Source organism: Periophthalmus magnuspinnatus, chromosome 13, assembly GCF_009829125.3.
Source record: "Periophthalmus magnuspinnatus isolate fPerMag1 chromosome 13, fPerMag1.2.pri, whole genome shotgun sequence".
In the NCBI taxonomy this organism is placed as follows: domain Eukaryota; kingdom Metazoa; phylum Chordata; class Actinopteri; order Gobiiformes; family Gobiidae; genus Periophthalmus; species Periophthalmus magnuspinnatus.
In genome coordinates this window covers 25,458,631-25,483,144 of record NC_047138.1, presented here as the reverse complement: position 1 = coordinate 25,483,144, position 24,514 = coordinate 25,458,631, and the positions used below count along the sequence as shown (strand labels likewise).

General features: G+C 35.8%; 2 protein-coding genes across 5 annotated transcripts; one reads left to right on the top strand and one right to left on the bottom strand.

Moving 5' to 3' along the window:
* Window positions 1–2,703: 2,703 nt before the first annotated feature.
* xaf1 (XIAP associated factor 1) lies at window positions 2,704–9,576 on the top strand. The gene is made up of 8 exons (XM_033977121.2): window positions 2,704–2,838; window positions 3,610–3,745; window positions 4,555–4,611; window positions 5,819–6,080; window positions 6,523–6,590; window positions 7,261–7,390; window positions 8,578–8,702; window positions 8,787–9,576. The coding sequence occupies exons 1-8, from the start codon at window positions 2,801–2,803 to the stop codon at window positions 8,835–8,837; spliced, it is 867 nt and encodes a 288-aa protein (XP_033833012.1). The 5' UTR covers window positions 2,704–2,800; the 3' UTR covers window positions 8,838–9,576.
* Window positions 9,561–24,089, bottom strand: LOC117380313 (inositol polyphosphate 5-phosphatase K). 4 transcript variants are annotated; one of them, XM_055226247.1, is made up of 14 exons: window positions 23,958–24,089; window positions 23,391–23,463; window positions 21,076–21,180; window positions 19,593–19,701; window positions 18,392–18,508; window positions 17,209–17,384; window positions 16,196–16,307; window positions 15,466–15,575; window positions 15,353–15,379; window positions 14,360–14,597; window positions 13,945–14,082; window positions 13,201–13,284; window positions 12,998–13,102; window positions 9,561–12,269 (listed from the first exon to the last, which is right to left on the bottom strand). In XM_055226247.1, exons 2-14 carry the CDS (start codon window positions 23,456–23,458, stop codon window positions 12,177–12,179), a joined length of 1,482 nt encoding a protein of 493 aa, XP_055082222.1. In that variant the 5' UTR covers window positions 23,459–23,463; window positions 23,958–24,089; the 3' UTR covers window positions 9,561–12,176. The 4 variants fall into 4 exon arrangements, with proteins under 4 accessions (XP_055082222.1, XP_033832990.1, XP_055082220.1 ...); XM_033977099.2 differs by lacking the exon at window positions 15,353–15,379; XM_055226245.1 differs by lacking the exons at window positions 23,391–23,463; window positions 23,958–24,089 and adding an exon at window positions 21,957–22,192.
* Window positions 24,090–24,514: the final 425 nt, after the last annotated feature.

The following is a 24,514-nucleotide window of genomic DNA, read 5'->3' as shown; positions in this document are numbered from 1 at the left end:
TTCATCCACCACTGGTCAAACTAAAACATGGACAATATGTTGAAAATCGTCCAGTTAAGATAGGTCTGACCAAGGCTAGCTCAAGATCTAGAGATGGGCCCCATGTTTCTGACGCTTCTGACAGGTTGCTACGGTGACACTGATGGATGGGTCAAATGCAAATTACACATTTGTACAGGCTCAATAATAAAAGACAAACTTTTGAACAAACTTTTGCTGTAGAGAGTTGGACTAAGTACTGTTTTGGCCAGTCCCCAGAATTCATTGTTTGAGGATTATAAAATAAGTCCATATACATTTTCATAAATACGTAATGAACTTTTGATAATGAGGTCGCCAAATGTAAACTGCACTACACAATCGTCTTAATGCGAAAACTGTTTACTGTTTCAAGGCAATGAGCATTAACAATAACCTCATATTCACACACTCCAAGAGGCGAACTCCATCAACACATTAAAACCTCTCATTTTCTTTTTTGTTTGTATTATAACAGTCATGAATGAAGTACCGGTACTGAATTTTGTTACTTACATAAAAGTACAGGTACAGAGGTAAAAAGTGACGCAAGTAAAAGTAAAAGTACCTCATGAAAAAATCTACTCAAGTAAAAGTATTCAAGTACCTGTTTAAAAATTTACTTTAGGAGTAAAAAATAAAAGTATTTCAAACAAATGTTGTTAAATGTAGTAATATTGATTATAAATGATACAGATTTTGGTCAACAGTAGCGATATGAGTAGCTATTTCTAAATTTTTATCATGAATTTGGTGTACTGTATTTATTTTTGTTTGCTCAAAGCCAAAGCTTGAACTCAAAAACTTCAGTCAGAATATTGCCACGAACATGGTCAAAATAACCCTTCAAATCGTATGAAAAGTGCTTTTTACTTTTCAGTCCAGTTAAAAAATGTAGTAGCAGAAAGTACAGACACCTCTCTCAAATGTAGTGAAGTAAAAGTAAAAAGTATTCACTGTAAAATGTACTTAACTAAAGTAATAATAATAATAATAATAATACATTTTATTTATATAGCGCTTTTCAGGACACTCAAAGTCGCTTCACAGTGGATACAATAATAAAATATCACAAAAATTTACAACATAAAATCAAGCATTAAAAGCGATTTTGAACAGGTGAGTTTTGAGTTCTTTCTTGAAGGTGGGGAGGTCAGAGCAGTCACGGAGGGGTTTAGGTAGTGAGTTCCAGAGGGTGGGGGCGGCGATGGAGAAGGCTCTGTCCCCCCAGGTTCGGAGCTTGGTCCTACAGGGCAGGGACAGGAGGTTGGAGCTGGAGGAGCGGAGGGAGCGAGATGGAGTGTGGAGGTGGAGCAGGTCTGTGAGGTAAGGAGGGGCCAGGTTGTGGAGCGCTTTGAATGTGATAAGAAGGATTTTGAAGTGGATGCGCTGAGGGACGGGGAGCCAGTGGAGCTTGTGGAGGACAGGAGTGATGTGTTCATGTGAGCGGGTGTGGGTGAGGAGGCGGGCAGCGGAGTTCTGAATGTACTGTAGTCTGTTGAGGGTTTTTCGATGGTGTACTGTAGAGGATGCTATTGCAGTAGTCGATTCTGGATGTAATGAACGCGTGGATGAGAGTTTCAGCGGCAGAGAAGGTGAGTGATGGGCGGAGACGGGCTATGTTTTTGAGGTGAAAGAGTGCAGTCCGGGTTATGTGCTTGACGTGGGGTTCAAATGAAAGAGTGGGGTCGAGGAGCACACCGAGGTTACGGATGAGTGAGGATGGAGAGAGTGTGGTGTTGTCAAAGTGGAGGGTGAAGTGTTGTGAGGATTTGGCGATGTTGTGTGGACCGATGATGAAGTCTGTTTTGTCGCTGTTAAGTTTGAGGAAGTTGTGATTCATCCAGTTTTTGATTAAAGTACAGATACCAAAAATTCTACTTAAGTACAGTACTTTACTACTTTTACATTGTTACATTCCACCACTTGTATTTTCGTTATCCAAGTTCACATATAAGTCATTGCATCCTTTGGTGTGTAACAAAATATATATTCAGTGTTTTTGTGAAAATACCAGACAATTTAATAACTTGGCTTAAAACAGGAATAAGCTTCAGTCTCTCTTTGGCTTTAACTTGTTCGGAATTTCTTTATGAAGTCAAACACAGTGCAACTCTATACTACCAAATATTCAAATGTATTGAAGCACTTTTTTTTTCAGTTGTACACACGTTTAAAACTCTGTGTAGTACTGGGTTCCGGGGTAAATACTGATATAGGACTTAAAAAGAAGCCCAAGTCTTCAAAAAACTATCACTACTACTACTATTACTACTAGGCTACTAGGCTACTACTACTACTACTACTACTACTACTACTACTACTACTACTACTACTACTACTACTACTACTACTACTACTACTACTACTACTACTACCACTACTACTGCTACTGCCGCTACTACCACTACTACAATTACTATTACTACTACTATTATAACTACTACGCTACTACTGCTGCTACACACATTCAATATTAAGCACTCAAGCTAAACTTTCTGCTGGACCACTCATTTAAAGAAAAGAAGCTGATTTCATGTGTCACTTTTGGGCGGTTTCTCTTTTTGTTGGTAGTGTTTCAAAGTTTGCAATAAAAAGCACCCACTATAGATTCAAAACAAGTCCTCTGGCGCCCTCTGGTGTCTGTGAGGTCAAATACACTTGTGACTTTCACTTTCTGTTTTACGAAACTGGAACAAAAACAAGTGTCAAAGTGCACACATTCACGCCGGGCTCTCGGGACTCATTTTTAGCTTTTAAATCGCCAAACAACTTTAACTATATGGGGGACGAGGAGGCGACGCGCGTCTGTGCTCGATGGTAAGTACGATTTGATCGGATCGGATTGTCGTTATTCGTTATTCAAATCAGAAGTAAAAGAAGTAGGATGTTGAATAGGTCTCGTGATCGTGAACCTCGCCTTGTTAAGTCAGCGAAGATGTTATTATTTCAGTCATGTATGTGTCTGGGGGGCTAAGAAGTATTGCAAGGGGGTTCTCCAACACAACAAGTAAGAAAAAAAAAAAAAAAAATCAGTCTTAAACCAACTTCATATAAGATATTTATTTATATTTTTATATTAGTATTAAACCCACAGGAGTGTACTGTGTGTATGTATAAATCTAAGGAGAAAACATTACATATTCTTTTATATGTAGTGTAAAATATGATGTGAACTTCCCAAACACAGAAGACTTTGGGAATGAGTTCAGGAGGTAAAATATGGGGCCCTATGTTTGTCTCCATGGAGATGTTATCGCTTTGCTTGCCATGGAATGTTCCACAGTATGGCATTAAACATACTCCATATATGTCCATGGAGACAAGCAGGTGGTGCCACCAGGCTAATTTACTGGTCTGATCTCTGAAAAGGCAAGCTGACCTGGACTCAGAAGAACAGATTAATGGTTGTCTCTTTCTTCCCCCTTTATAACATGTTAATATGTGAAGTATAAAATGTTTGTGTATGCTTTATGTTTTGTTAAGCTATGACTGATTTTTGATCATTTCTATTTACTTTACATATTTTTAGCTTATATTTAGGTTTTTTTTTTTACATACTTGAAATAAACATTAAAACTTGTGTTATAGTAAAAGAGAGGTAGCAGAGGCCAACTTCGCCCTACACGAGACTCACTGCAGCCGCTTCCTGGTCCTCTGTCCTGACTGTGGGGAGAATGTGCCCCGCTCTGATCTGCAGCAGCACAAACAGGAGCAGCACACACAGGTTAGATTTGTTACTGTGGAGACTCGGGTTTGGTTTGGTGCTTTTCAGTTTCTAGATTGTGATGGTGTCATACTCCCAGATAGGGGGCAAGAGCCAGTTTTAACTATTGATTTCATTGTACTTTCATGAGAAATATTCAAAAGGTAAGTTCACAAAATGTTCAGTCTTTTCTTTTTCTATCTGTGACTAGACCGTAGAATTAACTATATGACAGAAATCAGCATTTTAACATTTTAACATTATCTATTTTAACTGTCTGTATTAAAAAATATTGGTCTATGGGAAGTGTCTGGGGTGGGGGACGTCTGGGAGTCCCTGCTTAGATTGCTGCCCCCGCAACCTGACCCCAGATAAGTGGAAGAAAATAGATGTAGACAGATAGAAAATAGATTTTTACAATTTTACAATGGTGGTCACACACACACAACCAAAACAGCATGAAAGCTCGATGCTATTGTTTTGCCTAGGATGTCCAACAGTATGGCATTAAACTAATTTACAGCTTTGATCTCTGGAGAGGCAACCACTTTCACAGTAAGAATGCATGTTTTACAGGTACTTCTGAACAATAAAACACAACAATGAAATAAATGCTACACAGAAATATTTAATGCCAAAATGTGGAACATTCCAGGCAAAGTAATAACAGCTCAATGGAGACAAGCAGCTACCGACGTAACGCAACTGAATTCATCCTGCTATGATCCTAGTTTAGTCGTGATGCAGCCTAAATTAGCTGTTTTTAATCCTGATAATCACGGTAATCATACTAATCGTGCTAATCTCAAAATTAAATCAAACCATCACAGGTGAGATGCCTCAAATGCCAGAAGAAGATGGAACGATGCCTCCTTCCTGAACATGAGGTAAACTAATTGCAAATAATTGTAAATAATTGAGTTTATCATTAGCACAGGTCTATTTTTATTTATATTTTGTCCGAGTGGTGATGACTACAGAAGTGTAGATATTTATAAAATGAGAGATTAAATATGGGATTTCTAAATTGTAAAAGAAGAAAGTTGGTGTATTAAATCAGCCTTCTTAGCATCTTTGGCACATCTCTAGTATTTACATGCATATATTTTCTAGCACATGCTCAGCTTTAGAACAGCCTTTTTCAAATGGAGAATTTCTGATAGCTCTTTCTTCAGTCCATCTTAAAGCCACTAACCACTCCTTTTAAGATAGTGAAGTTCAGATCTTAGCCAGAGAAAAGAAATGGTTTGAGAGAGGAGTTAAAGAAGCTATTTTTGTTAGAAAAGAGAATCCTTCCTTAAACAGAAACGGGGGCCTGAGACATAACCCCTCCCCCATCTACAACTCCATCCTCAAACCCAGAACAATGAGAACAATAGTAGGGTCGTTAAGGGCTGAATAGGGTAGTTTCAGCTGAAACTGGAGACAATAGATGTTTACAGTTTCAGTGTAGTTAGCCCCTCCCCTCAGATAGATTTAAAGGCAGTGGCCACCAGCATTCTGACCAGAACTGAAGAAGTGGCTTGGATGAGCAGCGTAACGTTTTCCCTCCTACAAGATTTGTCCAGTTGACAGATTTAACTTTGTTGTTTGCTATCTTTCGTCAGTGTTAATGATCGATAAAATACTTACCTTAATCGTTAGATGCAGTTAGTGCTTACGATATATTTTATTACAACTTTAATAGCGATTCAAAAAAACAACAACTAAATACTAAAAACTAGGGACTTAATATGCTTTGTTTTTTAATTGTAGCGACAGTAGCTCAAAGTGTTTGTTCATTGATGTGAAGGTTGGCGGTTTGAATCCCGCTCTCAACATAAAACATCATTGGCGATTCCAGATACCACAGATGAATACTGTCTTTGTGTCCTTGGGCAAGACACTTATCCCACCTTACCCTGAGTGTCTGTGTACACTGGTGTATGAATGTGTGTGCGAATGGGTGAGCGCTTCCTTGATGTAAAGTGCCTTGAAGGTGGAAAAGGGCTATATGAGAACATGACCATTTACCATTCACAGTACCTTAACAAAACACATAAGTAGATGTTGTTTTCCATTGCGAGATATGGCCTCACTCCTGATTGTCCCCAGGAGGAGGAGTGTCCTGCACGGGTGGAGGCCTGTGCCTTCTGTGAGCTGGAAATGCCCTTTGTTCAGCTGCAGGAGCACATTGTGGCCTGCGGGAGTCGCACTGAGCGGTGTCTAGACTGTGGGCAATATGTGAAACTGTCAGACCAAGAAGAGCACAACAGAGTATGCTCAGAACAGGACCTGTACAATGAACCCTCCAGCCCACCCAAAGGAACCAGCGCGAATGTCAAGACTACCACTCCTACCACAACTACTACAGCATGTAAGGAGAGAATGACAGAGTTGTGATGTAAAATTGTCTAAATTGACTAAAAAGGGAACATGGCAAAAGCGCTCAAAACTATTACCTACCTCTATGTATCTGACCCAAACTGCACTCACTAAACTGTCTGCATAACAGTTCATGCAAAAACAACTGTGTATGCAGAATAAGTACTTTAAATGATGTATTTGTATAAACAGACAGATTAAACTTTAAATACCAAAAATACAAAATCTTAATAAAAATAATATAATAATAATAATATAATAATAACTAAAGGCCTACAACCCTAATGTGTAGACAAAAAAATCTGGACTTCTCTTGTAAATCTAATGGTAATCTAGTAGTGATGGTGGTATTTATTTATTTTCTTATTTTCATTTTTAAAGATAAATATGCTGTGTTCTATTGAATACTAATTCAGCTTTATTTTGTGTTTTAGCAAAACCAGATGTGCAGTGTAAAGTCTGCATGTTAACTTTTTCCGCCAATGAGATCCAGAGACATATGGTAGGTCAACCCTTGTTAAGTTTTTGGGATTTTTTTTTTTTTTTTTTAACAGCAATGTTTTATTTTATTCTACTGATAATGATATGTGTCACTATAATATAAAAGGAATTTGTAATTTCCCTCGCGAATATTAAATTGTCTTATATTACTCAAGATTGACTCATGATTTGTGAGTTTTAAGTCATGCTATGCTATTGTTACCTCATCAAAACATACCTGAAGTGCTTTGTTTCATTCACACGTTTAAGTAACTCTTTATTATTAGTCTGTCTACATCTCATCAAAGCTCAAAATTCTCTGTTCCACCTTGTGATGTCATGTAGTGGTAGTTTTCAAGTTACCAGCAACCTTTTACGCTTTTTAAAGTCACAGTGGAGCACTTCCTGCATTATGCATCACAAGGTGTTTTTTGTTTGAGAGAAGAACTCTGCCCAACTGTGCAGGGTTTGTGTGTTAAACGTGTGAATGAAACAAAACACAACTCCAGGTAGGTTTATGATGAGGACATTATGACATTATAACATAGATCAGAAAATAACTTACTATGAGCACTTTAATAATTAAATTACTTTTACAATTAATTAATGTTGTGTATTTCAACAAATACATAAAGAATTCATTTCAAAGTCAGCCAATGAAAAGTATTGAGTATTCTCTGTTCTGCTTAAAGACGAGGTGCACTGCTGCCCCCAAGTGTGAATCTGAGGACTCAGATTCAGACTCAGACTACAGCTACCAGGCCTCAGGAGTGGACTTACTCAGTCCTCGTTTCAAAATCATTGAATTCCGCCAAACTAACGGTAGGCCTGTCACGATCATCAATATATCGTCTTTTAGTTCAATATAGGAAAACTGGAACTATTTTTGGGAGGCTCAAAATATCTTGTGTTTACATTTTCAATGCACTATTGGGTAAAGTAACTTCTTTAACTGATTATAGATATTAAGTCTATTTTTGTCTGATGCCAGATCCCACCACAAGCCTTTTCCCTTAATAAATAAAGAGTCACACCACAACTAAACCGCTCTGACACTGGAGTCGCAGCTGGGCCAGGTGCAGTGTGACCGAGGCATTAGAGTTGATGTATGAATGATATCAGAGTTTCAATATTGGAGCTTTCTGGTGTAAGGAAACACAAAAAAAAAAGTTCTGGTTGTTGCTGAACCCAAGGGCTAATGTAGGCCGTAACTATAGACTATATATAAATGCTAGCTGACCTGCTAGCAGTTACATTCCAAATAGGAAGTGAGTATTGGTGCATTTCTGGCTTCACTCACTCTGGCTCCAATTCATTTTACATTGGAAAATTGTCGCCACTCTCTCTGTAACTGCTGCTGTGAGGCCATCATTTTGGTCTTAAAATGTTTGTATTAACCCGTTCTACATGATCTTGGTATTTTAATAACAGACAAATCAGGCACTTTCTTTCCCCAAGGTCACCCCCGCTAGTGTAAGCAACAGTTTTGATTGACAGCATGCTGAGTGCCTGCTCCCTACTAAACCAGTGGTGTGGGCAGAAGGGGCGTTAACTTCAACAGCCTCGCCCCGAATTGGCTTTTTGGTCGCCATGACACTCGCAGTCGGAATTCCTGATATGCAACTTGGCTTCAAATTTGCCCCTTTAACTGCTAGCCTCAATGTGTTTCATTTGACTGGAGTCGAACACTATGAGTGACATCACACTCATTTAGTCCACTTCTTTATACTGTTTATGGCCGTAACCCACGCCAAAACAAGAGCAAGAAAACAGCAGTCTCAGATCACTAGAACCAGTCTCCAAAACAGACCAGTAACTGACAACAGTATCTTCACATGAACTTGTCGGCATAGGAACCAAGTGTCACATACAAAAGCAGTTACATTAACAGCAATACATAAACAGTTATAAGAACAACAAAAGGTGTCAACTCTGAGCTAAACACAAAATATCAGATCATTACAATATTATCATTTACTGTTATCACTTCAAATTTGTTATTACAACAGGACAAATTAACAAAGAAGAGCAGAAAAGAGAAGCCTCTCAAAATGAAGATAATGATCCCAATGAGCTCAGCATCTGCCCCCACTGTCAGCTGGTACTGCCCTGGAGCACACTGCGCTGGCACGTTGTATGTAATATCCATAAACATTTTCAGTCACTTATAGTAATGATTTTACTACTGTACTTACTGACTGTATTTTTGTGGTTGCAGAACAAATGTAAAGTGCACATTCACCTCAAACACAGAGAGGCTGCTGTCTAGAATCTGGGATGAGGCTTTTTCACATAAATGCCTTAAACTGGTTTGCCTTGTTACAGTGATCTTTTCTTTCAGTAGTTGGTTTACATCATGTTTTGCATTAAAAAGTAGAAAGGTTTGTACATGATCAAATTGATTTCATGTTACTTTAAAAGATATATATAGAAAGATTATATTTTTGTGTCCAGTATCAGGGTAGACTTTATGGAGACCATGACAGAAACATGTTGTTATGATAGAAAATTTCCAAACTTGATTTTGCTTTGGTATAAATAAATAGTTCAAATTAAGTTCTTTCATTTTTTTTTTTTTTGTTGTTTGTTGTTTTTACCACCCTATAACTGACTGGCATCATAATTGAAAGCAATTATAGTTTAAAAGGTTAATGAATGTAACACTGAGATGTTGACAGATCTATGCACTGGTAGCTGTGGTAATACCAGGGCCTTTAAATGAAGATGTATGCATTAGTAGTCTGTAAATAGAAAGAAGTGGAAATAAATAAACAAAACCATGACTCAGGACTGTTCAGAATGTATTTTATGCAAGCTGTGTATGTGCTTGAAATCAGGTAAAGGAACTGGCCAAGGTTTGGAAAATGGGTTCATACAAAAATTTCAAACACAAAAGGTTTAAACTAGTATTTTGAATAAATGACATAATGATATACTGGTTTAATAAAGTACATTTTTGGATATAATGTTGTGAAAAGTAATTATTTTATTGGAACAATTCAAAAATATAGATGTAATTGTAATATGAGGATTCATTGCAAATATTTTAAACATTAGATTTTTATATTATAATTTGTTACTCAAAACTGATTTCTATAAAAGCTTGAATATTTCACTGTGTTGAATAGCTGTTTTCACAATTTATTTACATGCACATGTATCTGGTATAAAGCCATGTTCATTGTAAAGATGCACTATGTAACTTTTTCTGATGAAGGGTCCATGCCATTGCTTTGTCTAGAATGTTCCATGGTACAGTATTAAACATGTATATCTGCTTGGAGGCAACCAGGATGCACCACCAAGCCACGTTGCGGGTCTGATCTGTGGAGAGGTGACCCGCATAGGAAAGCATTTTCTCGCAGTATTTTTAACAGTAACAATTGCAATTGCACCATGTTTTGTTCTAGGAAAAGCAAGATCTAGCCCTGTCAGGATAACACATTTTGAAGTGCAATATGATGCTCAAGTAAATATAGATGATAAACGATAATATTGAATCCAAACCTTAAAGCAGAATTATCCCCCAAAACATATAAAAAAAAATGCTCAATGCTTAATTAATCTTAATTAGTTTGTATTTATAATGAGGCATAGAAGTTCTACAACTCAAAGAAAAGAACAAATTTCCCAGCAGTACAAAAAAATACCCATTGACCCCCAAAAGTATTGCTCAATCTAACATATATTGAACAATATTGATATACAATATTGATCGATATAGTATTTAATGCGACAGGCCTAGCAATATCATCGCCATGGAGACAGGTAGATGGCATACCCTCTTTCAGAAAGGTTACATAGTGCACATTTAAAGGCACTTCTCAAAGAGAGCGTTGTTAAATCTGTTAATATAAAATGCCAGTGGTTTGAACCTTGCTTCAGTAGTAACAGTTTTGTGAAAGCAGTTTAAAACAAGTGAAATACAGTGATGTGATCTGACCTGTAAAACACCTTATATAGTTCAGGTTAGATAATTCAACAATTTTAAAACAAAATAAAAGAACAGTTGATCCAGCAACAAATGTTTCGCATGTCTGGAGATTTTGAGTCACTTAAAGTTTTTCAAAAAAGGAACACTAAAAACATGACATTAACACAGAGATAGCTTCAGCTGCTTCTAATCTTTTTACATTGCACTTTATTCTACTTTATAAGTAATTAAATGCCTTTAGACTTGGCCCAAACATTAACATCAGTCTGTTCTAAAAAGTGACGTAGTATTTGGTTTGTATGGAGTAATCATGAACAGTTCATAATTAAAGTGATGACAAACACCTTAGTGAGAGAATTAAGTACTGAACTATAACATAAGGACCAAAATAAAATAAAAAATAGATAAATAAATGAAATCAAATTAAAATAATAAAATAAACTGCCCAAAAATTTGACCTTTGTGAAAGCTACATTGCAGTCTATGAGAAAAATCCTTTCTGGGCAGGAGGGATTTTTTTCGTTTCGTAGTACCAGTGAGTGGCCACTAATCCAACTCACGACAGCTCTAAAATAGCAATACCCTATGCAGTTATTTTAATCAATCCATGACTAGGACAAGCAAAATTGCATACTTTGGTGCCACAGACGCAATTTAATAATCTAGTAACAGACTTATATTCACACCTGCACCTGTTATTAATGTTTTAAACTGACCTGTATACTTATTTGTTTAGTTTGTTTTTTGTTTGTATTATATTTTCAACAGGGTGCTCAGGAAAAAGAGAGTTTAAGAGCTCTCATTGGGTCTCCCTGTATAAATAATGATAAATAAATAACTGAGGTCAGCATTTTACATTTTTTTCATAGCAAAGCACAATGTTGATCTAAAACAGCTTAATAGAGAATTGGGATAATTCACTTCCTGTTCCAAACTACAGAGCTGAGAGTACCATGTCTTCATGGTGGGATTTCACTATAGCAGGCAGTGGATTTTTCATTGATTTAATTTATTTTAACAATGTGGTATTACTCAAAAATGCATGAATCCATCCAAATCAAAATTTTTGTAAGATACTGATGAGTATAATGACATGGTTCTTCAAAATTGCATTTCACATAATCTCTCTCCTAGTCCTACTCTCTTCTAATCTGGTATCCTTTAAAAAACTGAAAGTCAAAAACTGAAACAAAAATACAGTTACTTTTCACAATTACCCCATACAAACACCTATATATTCTTCTATTTCTTCTGTTCAACTCATCTTCCCTTTCCTGTGGTCCTATCTGCATCAGTTAAATCATTGCATAAACTCTGTAATGTGAGGTTGGCCATCTAAATAATCTACATACTACCATTTCCAGCAATTTCAAAGCATCAGTAAATAGAGATAAATATATATGAAAAAGGGGTTTCTCATTTTCAACAATAATATAATAATATTTTAATTTCTCTACATACTGAATAACAGCCTTCATTCAAAACCTTTCAGTCATGTCCCAGAACCAAATATGTTCTACAGTACAGGTCAATACTCAGTCAAAGCTCTACACAACAGTCTTAAAATATCTTCTTAAAGTAATTTTTTCATATTCTCCATTCACTAATTGTTATGTTAATAATAATCGGGTCTTCTTGCCTTCTGATCCAGTCCACAGTAAAACACAAACCTGATCACTTCCAAAACTCATCTGCTACAATTTGGTCAAGTCCATTGAGTTTTTCAGGCATTAGCCCCTCCTCCAGAGCCACTTTAGACTCATGGACCTGCAACAAAGCAACCAAATATGGGATTATCACTAAGGCAAGGTCATATGGCAAAAAGATGAATCTTGTTTTGTTTTTTTTGTTTTTTTAAATCAATCACTATTTTATATTCAATTTAATTTTCTCTTTTCAAAAACAAAATAAAAATAGATTTTGGTATTGATTTCATGATTATTTGTACCAAAATGGCTACACAATGCTGCAAAATCCGGCATGTATCATCGATTAAGAAATAAAATTGGAGAACGAAGTAAGTACAGAGCAATGGGCATATGCCGGTGGTGATGAAAATGAGGATTGATCACCAATATGGTGTCATGAAAATAATCAATTAATCAAAAAAATGATAACTGACTTGTCTATTATTAAAAACAAACATTTACATTTCATGGATTTCTGTTTAGGAGATGCAAATTATCCATAATTAATTATTTTAATTATTATACCTCATATGACTCCTATCACACTTCAAGGAACCATCTGCAGGTTCTGATCCAAAGACCTCACACTTGTTTTCAGAGTCAAGGAGTCTGTTGATTCTTTTAAGGCAAATGCATGACTGCCATATTGTTGTATTTACTCTATTGGAATTGTGTGATATTTTTTGTGTTTTTACTTCTTGTGAAGCAATTTGTGATTTCTGCCTATGAAAGGTGCTATATAAATAAACTTTGCTTGCTTGCTTTTTCAACAGTTTAAACAGCAAAACAGTTGTAGTTTCTAGTTACCTTGAATGGTTCACTGATGCCTACAATGCATTGCAATGTACTGGAGTAATAACACAGAACACAGTCTCCTCCTCGGACTGGGATCTCTTCTTTACTGATGAAAACCTAAAACACAAACATAGGACATTATAATATCATTACTGGAGTGACTTCTTTTATCTGTTGTCTGATAAAAATGTGTTTAGAGGCTGAGGAGTTTGTACCTGCATGTGCTCATCATTGAACGCGACTTCGTTGTCTTTGACCCAAGTGTAAGTGATGTAGTCCGACACACTGGTGAATCCGACCTGAGTTCAAAACAGTTTGAAAATATATCATCATTGATTACTATAATAATAATAACAATAATAACGATAATAATGATAATAATAATGATAATAATAATAAATCTGACTTATATAGTGCTTTTTTGGATACTCAAAAAAAATACTATAAACAATAAGAAAACAGTAGAAGACGATGGTGGAAATCATAGGGGGGAATGCCAGATGCTACAGTGAGTCCAAGGCCCTGATGGATTGTGGGAGTGAGTTCCAGTGGTGGGGGGTGGCGGCAGCAAAGGATCAGTCCCCCAAGATTCTGTGCTTTGTCCTGGTGAGGAGGTTGGTGTGGGTGGTGGGTGGGACAGTTCTGATACAGGAGGTTGGTGAGATAGGGGAAGGGCCAGGTTATGGAGGGACTTGTAGGTGACAAGGAGGACCTTGTACTGGATGTGTTATGGTCAGCCAGTGGAGTTATTTGAGGACAGGGGTAATGTGGTCTCTGGACCATTTCCTATCAAATATTGTGTTATTTATAACTTTAAAACATCCTCATGGACACCTTTGCTATGGATTTACACAATTGCAAAAAACACGGCACTTTCTCACACATTCATTTTAGAAATGGCTTACTGAGATGTGGTTGACAATATTCACCATGGGACAGGAGCTGCTTAGTGAACTCACTTTGTAGAGGCCAATCCAGTCCCAGGAGCTGGAGGGGAAGGGCTGCTGTGGGCTGTACAGAACGATAGAGTCTATGTCAGCGCTCCAATCTCCCAATGCCTGTAAGCACACCAGCGGATTGTCCTGCATTTTCCTTAACTGCAACAAAAGAAAAAAAATATATAATAGAATGTAACAATTTTAAAAAGAGGCCCAATAACTTTATTAAAAATACTAGTTGACTACTAAAAAATACTGGTTGAAAACTAAAATATCAACATTTATTAACATTTTTTTAATAAAACACTTCACAGAAACAGTCCTTCATTCAATCTAAGCAAAATAAAAACTTTCTTCAAAACTACCATGTATAATAAGTCATTCATTGTGTATAATAAAGGACTAATATGTATTTTAACAGTACGACAGCTCTCACCTCCAGACTAAAGAGGGCAATGACAGGTTTGTGATCACTGATGCCGTACTCCATGTGGCTGGTGTAAAGCTCCTGTTTGACTTTCAGAGGATACTCTGTGAACTCCTCTATCTGCTTCATCAGAGCAGAGGTCATTTTCACCCCATTATTACTGTCCTCATTCACTGGGGGTGTTGCAGGTTTGGGATGCAGCCGCCACAGGATCCTGTCCGTCCAGGCAGGCTTCCTCTTCTTACCACTGACAAGAATAATATGAGAGGCATAGATATAAAGTGACCAATGAAGGTAGTAGTAAAAACATGTATTAATTCTGAAACATCAATAGACATTTTGGCACTATGATTAACCAAGCAGTAATTCATGCATCTTTTCTGAAATGAAATACACTGAAAGCATTATGGTACAGTTATGCTGGTAAAATTACAAATATTAAAACCAATATTAAAGATACTAGTTTATTAATAGTAAGATTAAAAAAAAAAAAACATACACTGTAAACTCATACTGTGATGAAAGTCACCACTTCCATCTTCAAACTGTATTTGAAGCACAGAGTATCAGTAACAAACCACCAATGGAGGAAAACAGCATCCAGTGTTTAGCAAAGTCTTTTTTATATACATTTAGCCCCAGATACACTTAATTTTAAATGTAATATTACATACACAAAATTCACAAAATTAAATTCAATACATTTTGTGAGAGATCAAATTTCTGTAACTTGAATACCAAGTTTTGTGTAAAAGTTGAATTTTAATCCCTCTCCATTTCCCTTTTGTTTGAGGCAGCATTATATTCACTCTGTTCAAATTTTAAAAGTTTAAATCCATTTTGGTGGAAGATAAAATGCTTCAAATACATGAGTGCAGGCATTATTGTACTGTATCACTTAACAATAGTATTAAAAATACTATAAATACTCAGCTTGCACTATTTATAAGAGTAAAATGCTAGTGTTAGTTATAGTTGGTTAGTTTGACTAGTCTTTCTTACTTAAAGAAAAACCATGTCCAGTAGCTCCTGAAACCAGATAACACAATACGTCTTTTGATTTGAGATTAAATCTAGAAGAATTATTCTATATAAAAATGTATAGGAGATTTCACCTGCTGTCATAAGTGTCAGAGTTGAGGTCAAACTTATATGTGGGCTGAAAGTCCAAAGGGCCCTCCTCAAACTCCTGCAGAGCTTCAACTTTCTGCTTCATCATCATCAACTGGAAGTAATACAAAATCAAGTTCATTATATCCCATTAGCGCATTTTACAATCAGTATTGCTCTTACACACAGTGGCATGAATGTTAAAAGTGTACAAAGTGTCTGGTCTGCAATCTTGTTGTCTCATGGAGATGTTATTGCTTTGTCTTGAATGTTCCACAGTATGGCATTAAATGTATCAATGTATCAAAGTAAAAATTACAGACTTTTATCTTCATTGCTCAAAAATACCTTGAAAAATAGGCAAAAAAAAGGCATGGTACCCCTCAACAGATATGATCTGTAACTTGGTCTGGTGATGTCATCTGCTTGTCTCAGTGGAGATAGATAAGTTTAATTCTGTAATGAGGAATATTTCAGACAAAGCAATAACATTTCCAATTAGACAAGCTGGTGCAGACCCTTAACTAGAAAAGTTACACAGTGCACCTTTAAATTTGCCAGATTGAGAGGAGTGCACATGTACAGAGGAGGGATAATGAATATGTGTGGGTACAAGGCTGTTGACTTTAGAGTTGCTAGAAAACAGGAGGACTCAAGAAAGACCAAAACAAACATTGATAGATGCATCGGAAGACACAAGGAGACACAAGTTAAAGGCAACAGAAAAAACCTAACCTGATCATTTCTCCAGAGTAGGTTGTACATCTGTGAATTAATGCAGGAGCGGACAAAGTGCATGCCATGGTCCTGAATGCGGAAGTTGAGGTCACCAAACCAAAATACTAACCTACAACAAAACAGGAAGCAATAGTAAACATTTATAGCAAAAACACTGCGATAATTTACTTCTCTGTATAGACTGGCCTGTCATGATAATGGGCTCTGTGCATAGCAACACACTAGCTTGCTCACTGTGCCTCAAGCTAACAGTCACTTTTACTAAAACTTGAAAAATATAAAATAAACAACTTATTAATATTCAAATAAAAATAATAAAAATAAAGACTACCCAATTATTTTTATATGTACAATACTTCAGCTTGTGGTGGTGTTATAGTATTTATTATGCCTCAAAATCTGCATTAGCATTAGCATTGAGACACAAACATCTCTCTTTCTAAACACAGAACTACCTTCTGCTGAAGTATTAATTTTATTTGTGTAGTGTTTGTTGTGACATTCACATGCAGCTCAAGAGGAAGTAGTGACACCCTGTTGCTAACAGCGTCTATTACTATATCAACTTATTCTATAAATGACAGATGGTACACACATTTTTGGGGTCAGTATTACTTGTGGGTACTTTTTCTTTGCATCAGTGGGAAACGTTTTGTTATTTTTCTGTATTTGCACTGAAAAAGGTTGAATAATTAACTTTTATGACTTTTGTTTTGATTGGTTTGTTTGTATTTTAATGTCTTTCTTATTCTGTAAAGCACTTTGAATTACTTTGTTTACGAATTCTGCTACACAAATACACTTGCCTTGCCGATATACTTGCTATTTATATTTTTATTGCAGCTCATGTTTTTTTTAAACAATATTGTACCTTTTGAATCATTATTTTGGAGAAAATCCTGCTTTAGAGTTATTAGGTGTCAGTGGCATAAATTAGTTTCAGTATTATCGCTTATCTACATTTTCATTAGTGCAATATCATGAAAGGCCTATGCGTAGTTTGCATTTACCGGTGGTCGAGAACACTGGGGGCTTGTTTACATTCAAAAGTCTGCGTGTCCATGATATATTCAAACTCATTGACTCTGGCTGTGGCGTAATTCATGTGAGCTGACAAATGACAGTTGAGGAAACACAACATGTGACCATAGAAGGAGAGGTGGACGGACACGGCTCCTTTGTTACCCTGAAACAGAAATTACAATCAATGTACATAATCTTCTTTCCAAAATGTCCTTGTGGGAATTTTTGGAACATTTCGGCAATTCTAAATTGTAATAATAATCCTAGAGTTGATAGTGCCATGGGGTAATTAAAGAACATCTTATTGTCAATCATTGAGCCTAAAATGCATTGTGATGTTGTGGTTTACGGTTAAAAATCTGTGAAAGACATACAACATAATTCTCTGCTCTATTTCACTGCAGGGAGAAATTACTTTTATTATTAAAGGTCCTATATTACACAAAATTGATTCTTGTGAGGTGTAAGCTACATTATAATGCTGTTACATCCTCAAAAACATATGTTATAGATGGTAAGTGTTTAAATATTACGCTCTTTTCTGATCTATGTTATAATGTTGTTTCCTCATCACAAACATATCTGGAGTTGTGTTTTGTTTCATTCACACGTTTCCACAATCCTTTATTATTAGTCTGTCTACATCCACAAAGCTCACAATGCTCTGCTCCACCTTTTTCATGTTAACGTCTACCCTTAAAATTTATCTTAGTAGAGATTGGCAATTTCAGGGCTGAAATCATCCACATGATTCTCGAGAAGATGTATGAAGTTTACAAACACAGTTGTATTACCACATGACACCACAAGGTGGAAAAGAATGTTTTCAGTTTGAGAGAAGAACTCAGCCTAAATATGCAGGGTTTGTGTGATTAAAGTGTGAATAAAACAAAACACAACTCCAGATATGTTTGTGATGAGGAAACAACATTATAACATAGATCAGAAAAGAGCGTAATATTTAAACACTTATCATTTGTAACTGACTAAACTATATGACAAAAGTGACTGCATAAAAGGCTTGTCAGTTAGAGCACACTACCATAAAATACGCAGCCATGCATCCATCAAGTGAAAAATAAATAAATAAATTGATTACAGAGCTGATGTGATTTTTTTTAACTAACTACTTTTTTTTGTGTTCAATAATATACATATGATTTTCCATACCCAATAACCAAACAGGCCTGTTCTTGTGTATGTGGTTCGAATGTCTCTGATAAACGGGACATGTTCCAATTTGGAGAAGAACAGCAGTAAAAGTCCCTGCATTCGGATAGAGGAGATCTGAAACACAAGGAAGCAGCATTCCCACATCAACAGTATTCCATTAAAGTGCAGCTATATTAACAGGAAGCACACTTTTTTATAGTCTTGAAATTTAAACCTTTTGAACCAAGGTTTGAATTTGTTATGACATGGCAGGTCAATCTGAGGAAAAAAATAATAAAACTAACTTACTAAAACTAACCATTCAATAACTATGTAGAGTTTTGTAGTATTTTAACATATCAAATAGATCAAATACTTACAAGTCAAATTGTATCAAAATCTAAAAACTTACCCAACACTAAACCTGGACCAAAGCAAAGATAAATTATGACCAACTTTAGAAGTGATCAGGAAATTGCACTATTGTTACCAAGGACACTTCCAGCTCAGTCCTCGTTATCAGGCCTACACATTATAATACTCCCTACAATGGAAGCATAGTTAGACTTGAATGGACAATGCCACAATGTGTTGGTGGCCTGTAGTGACGTGAAATTTCTGGTTATTCCAATTATTCTACATCAAGAGGATCACGACTATAACTGATCTGATTCTTTTAACTGTTTTTTTTTTCATATTGAGTGGAAAAGAAACATCTGAAAGTGAACTGTGTTATATCCTTTCACATATATAGTATGGATGGGTTTATGAGACATTTAATATAATTGTGAGAATCGCCAACAAAGATAATCGCCATTATATCCCCAGAATGTGCAGAAAAAAATTACTTATTAACAGTAGAGTTGATAGGGGGGACAAAGGGGTCTGTTGTCCCAGGCCCCAGAGTATTAGAGGCTTCCTATTAATTTGTATTAGAGGGTGAGACTTATTGCCCCCAGGCCCCCAAATGTTGACGACCCTGCATATCCATAATAGTCTCTGCTAAATATGAGTTGTTTTCACTGATAAGAACGTACAATACTATAACAGTTGTATAAACACTGAACTTATACATAATAATAAAATGATAAGATTAAACAGTCAGCAGCTTAATTATTAATTATCATGATATAATCATTAATCGCAATTATTTTGGCCTTGATAATCATCACACAATTTTCTATATCATCCCAAACCTAATATATATTGTATGTTGTACCTTGACATATTTGCGAGGGGCCAGAGTGGACATGAGGAGATGGCTCCATGGATCATCAAACACAGAATCAGACAGGAATCTTAGTGGTCCCGAGTACACCTCCTGCAGACTGACAAACCAAGCATTATTCAACAGCTTCAACTGGATTCAATTACACTGTGCTAATTACAGAACAATGTCTCTCTGATAGGGTGTAGCTTTCAAGGTGCCTAGTTTGGTCTCTGTGTGATATGTGATTTTTTTTTTTTTTTTGTAAATGGGCATCTAGGTGTTTTGGAATACCACACATTTTTGCCCACATAAAAATCTCATTCATTCACTCATTCATTAATTTATTTCGAGCAGATTAATAAACATAAGTAAGTACTGTATACATGTTTCCAGCACACTTAAAGTACATTTCACATATTTTTTTCTTAAGGTCAAAAAGGAGTGGGAAGAAGAAAACATGTTAAATCCCAAACAGGTCTTCCATTAGCACATAAGTTAAATGCTTTGATTAAGCTTCCTTTTCAGGTAATTTTATATTAAGTATTATTTTATATATTAGATGTTTCATGAGCTACTGTGTCCAAGTAATTTCCCTCTTTAAGTCTGTGTGAGTATTATTAACCAAAGACATTTTTTCTAATCTATCCCTTGAGTTAAAAGTGGGGATAATATGCAAAATTGTTATTTTTTTAACCTTCTACCATGTTGCATAACATTATTTCCTCATCAGAAACAAGCCTGAAGAGGTTGTAAATATCATCCATGTATGTTTCAGGATTTTAGCCATTTCCCCTGGCCCTTACTTAAACCCTCGTTACAGTTACAGCTATAAAATTTTGTGCAAGGCTCAGCCCACAAACCTAATTCATCCATGCTCCCACATGACAATTCTCCATAAATATACAAAAGTATGATACAAAACTGTACACAACAACTTGATAAACTGGTGTACTTTCATTAGTGAGATGCACACTGATTGTGTTGTGATAATACTTCAAAGGGGGAGTGACTTAACGCAAGGAGCAAAGGGAGGGGAGATTTCGAAAACATAAGTAAAATTTATAAAACATGTTAATACATTGTTTCCAGTGAATATAGCATTTTCAAAACAATAAACGGTAACATGGAGATCTAAATATGCTATGTATTCGCAGTTAATAGCCCACAGAAGTACAATGCCCCTTCTTTACATTAATACATACATTAATACACATCTCTATTTGTATTTGCAAAATAGTACTTTTTATGTAGACAAGCAGGTGTTGGACTTTTCATCAGAAAAGACAGGCTGGGAACGTTTAAAATTATGCTCTAAATGGTACCCTTAAGATTTTACCAGATTAACATTAGCCTGTAGCTGTAATTCTAACTATGTTAAATCTTCTCTTGTTATTGCTATTAATGTACACTGTCCCTGTCAAATAAACCAATAAATAAAATATTAGTTTCATAATCTATAGAAATACAATGATATAGAATAGTCGCTTATTACCCAATGGCATAGATGTCTGGACTCAATGGGGAATTCAAATGAAGAAGTGAGGACACATCGTCAGGAGGGTCAGCTGTGGCCACATTCCACGTCACCATGTGTAGCCTAAAGCAACGACACAAAACATATTTAACATTAGATAAGTATTAGTTTGTGACTTCTGATACACTCCAGGCATTTTACACTGACTGAATGGATTATTCATGGTTTGTGAGTTAAAACAATGCAACTTTTGAAATGAAACAACAGCATCTTTCAAATGCAGCAGTTACATTACTAACCACCAAACAAGCTCTAAGAAAACTGAAATTTAAGTAATTTAAGATTGAATAAACCACTGTTTGTAATACAATAAACAGACTAGAGCTAAGCATCTGACCCATCGGCAAAGCAAAAATCCATGTCAATATCACTTAGTTCTGCTTTTGGTTATCAATTTTATAGAAAACTGATAAAATAATCTAAAAGTTAAACTAGAAACTTGGAGGGCAAAACAGAGCGCAGTGTGCACAACAAATTTAACTGTTGCTGCACTACCCAATACATGTAATCAAATGCAAGTTGGGGAAGATTAATATCACAATATTGCTAGGTTTCAGGTGACATCACAACATTCTATAAGTCAATCATATTTAATACAGATGGGGCAGCTAAATGAATTAAGCTAAAATGCTATTTCGGAAAGTACAATGTAATCAATAGGGAAAAACGCCCTCCATGCCCCCCATCCGGGGTGTATGACATCATCACTTGCAATACAAACATTACTGCAAGTTGCAACAAGACATGGCTAAAATTCATTGCACTACAACTTCAAAATAACAAATTATATTATTTCAAGGCTTAGTTTTAAGTCAACTTCATAATAACACCTGTTCTACCTGAAACTGTCTCTTTTGGGTCTGTTTGCTCTTTTGCCACAAACCAAAAAAGCATTGTCCAGAGTCTTGGCCACTTTGCGCTCGTCTTTGGGGTGGAGGTCTTCCACAAAGGTGAGGAGCTGGTGGAGCCTCTGTCTCAGCACCAGTCTGCTGCCTGTTGATTGAGTAGCATCACTGGCCATGCTCTCCGAACGTACGCGCCCCATAGTTGCAAAAATGCGATTAATCTCATCCATTGTAAATATTGTATCGTCTTAACAGTGAAGCAAAAACAATGGCAATTTAGTTAAAAAAAGAAACAAAAAACAAAATTTTGTAAGTACAAGAAGGAAACAGGTTGAAGTTTTGCAGCCTTGTGAAGAATTGAACTCAGTGAGATTGTACAGCAGGGATAGGAAATGTAATTAGCCAGTCCAGTGATTAGGGAATTGGTTAATTTGTCTGCAAGTTTTCTCAAAATCCCATAATCCTATTGCACCGTAAAATGTCTCAATATCAGAAAAAATTCAAATTGGGAAATCATGGGGCACTAGGTCCTTGTAAAAGAAAACGTCTCTCTGGGGCGAAGTGGCACAATATTATTTCAATCCGCATTAGGATTTTTTTGTTGAGAAATCTAATCCAGCGACCAGAATGGGGGCTTGTCTTTGGCCTCAATCCAATAATTTGGACAATCATTGATGTCACAATTGTAATTCCTTCTGTTATGCCACATTATGTAAGGTAATATATATGCACATTGAAGATGGTTTGGAAATGTACAGCTACCTGTATAAGAGTACAAGAGCCCTAGAAATCCGATTAATATACTTTTCTACCTATGTAACTGACAAATACATTTTTTTTAACCTAGTTGATCATTGTTAAGCCATTCTGAGCATTGATATTTACAAATAGTCATTCATAACTATAAAACTGCATTCAACTTCACCTGTATACTGTATTATTTTCAGTTTAAAAGATGTATGCATTTTATCTTATATTGTTGTTCGCAGTGAATATTTTGCATTCAGTCTTTGCAATTTTGACACCAATTCAATAACTATTATCATTAAATCTTGCATCCATATTAATAGAAGTTAAATAAAGGATTACAAAGAAAATAATATTAACTGAATTAAAATGGGTAAACTGTAATAAGGAAGTCAGCTGCTTTACATTACTGTATTTGCCATCATACTTCTACACAAAGCGCCTTGCTAGTGACTGATACCCCCATACAAGAACCAGCAGCACAGAAACTGATTTACTGAGTAAATGTTTTTTTGGGGAAAGTCAATATACTGTAGTTTTTATCCTGCAAGCAAAAAACGCTGACAGTGGATTTGAACCATCTTTGAAGAAGTGGAAGTAATAATAGTAGCACAAGGAGAAAGAATACCCCTTGTAAAAGTTTGTAAAAAAAAAAATCACTATTATTTAAAGAAGCCTGACCTGAAAGTTTCAGTTTTATGTTTCCTCCTCTTTGGAGTCTCATCTGACTGCTCCTCTGAGTCCTCCATGGAACCTGGAAAAATTATTAAACAGGGAAGTAAATTTGCATTAGATTTGTAGTAATACAATTTGTTTTGAATACAAGAAAGACTAGTAAATCAAAAAGCGAACAAGAACTGAATAGCTTTGCACAAAATCGGTGTTAGAAAGGCCTCAAAAATATAGTTTCCCAAAAGGCCAAAAAAAACAAATGTCGATGGTTTAAAGTATCATAGTCCAGTCAAGGCCTTTTCTTGTGCTCTACTACTGTGCTACTGTAATAACTACATTCATACATTTACAGAAACCAATTATTGCCTTGGATATTTTGAAGGTTATCTCTGAGAAAAAAAAACAAACAACCCTAAATACTGCTACTGACTTAGAGCTAATTCTTTTGATAGTAAGATATAGGGCTAATATTGTTGTTAGGTAACAGGGAAGTTATCAATGTTTAGCTACAGTTTAAACCAGGCAGTTAAACCAAAACCACATTTAATATAAGGAACAGTATTTTCCCAGTTTTACCTTGTTATAGATGCGATCGTGGGTGCACAGGCCGTTGTGGTCGTTTCCTTTGCGGTAAACAAATATACAGTAAAAACACGAGCTGCAGCTGCGGAGGAGTGTCTTTCAGCGGCTAATGTTGTTTTTCCGGTGTCCCGCCTCTTTACCGGAACAAGCAACATTTCAAAATAAAGGTACCGCAACCTTTCAAAATAAGACTAAACCACTTGATAAACAATAAATTTTAATTTTGTTCAGTTAAGGGCCGATAAAATAAAAGTAGTGTGACAGGGAATATTTGAGAAGCATATGAAATATATTAGTATACATAAATATAAGTTTACAGGGGCTACTGTATTATGAAATGTGGGTATTTCTTTACAAAATATTTAAGTTTATCCGCCTATACACATACACTGTGACCTATACATTTCTTTTTACATTTTATATGATAACAGGTAAAAATTTCAGATCAATAACTGAATAATGAGATCATCATCCACAACCATGGAAGTATAATAAAATCGTATAAATACACATGTAGACAAAATTGTTACTCTTCGATTAATGAAAGAAAA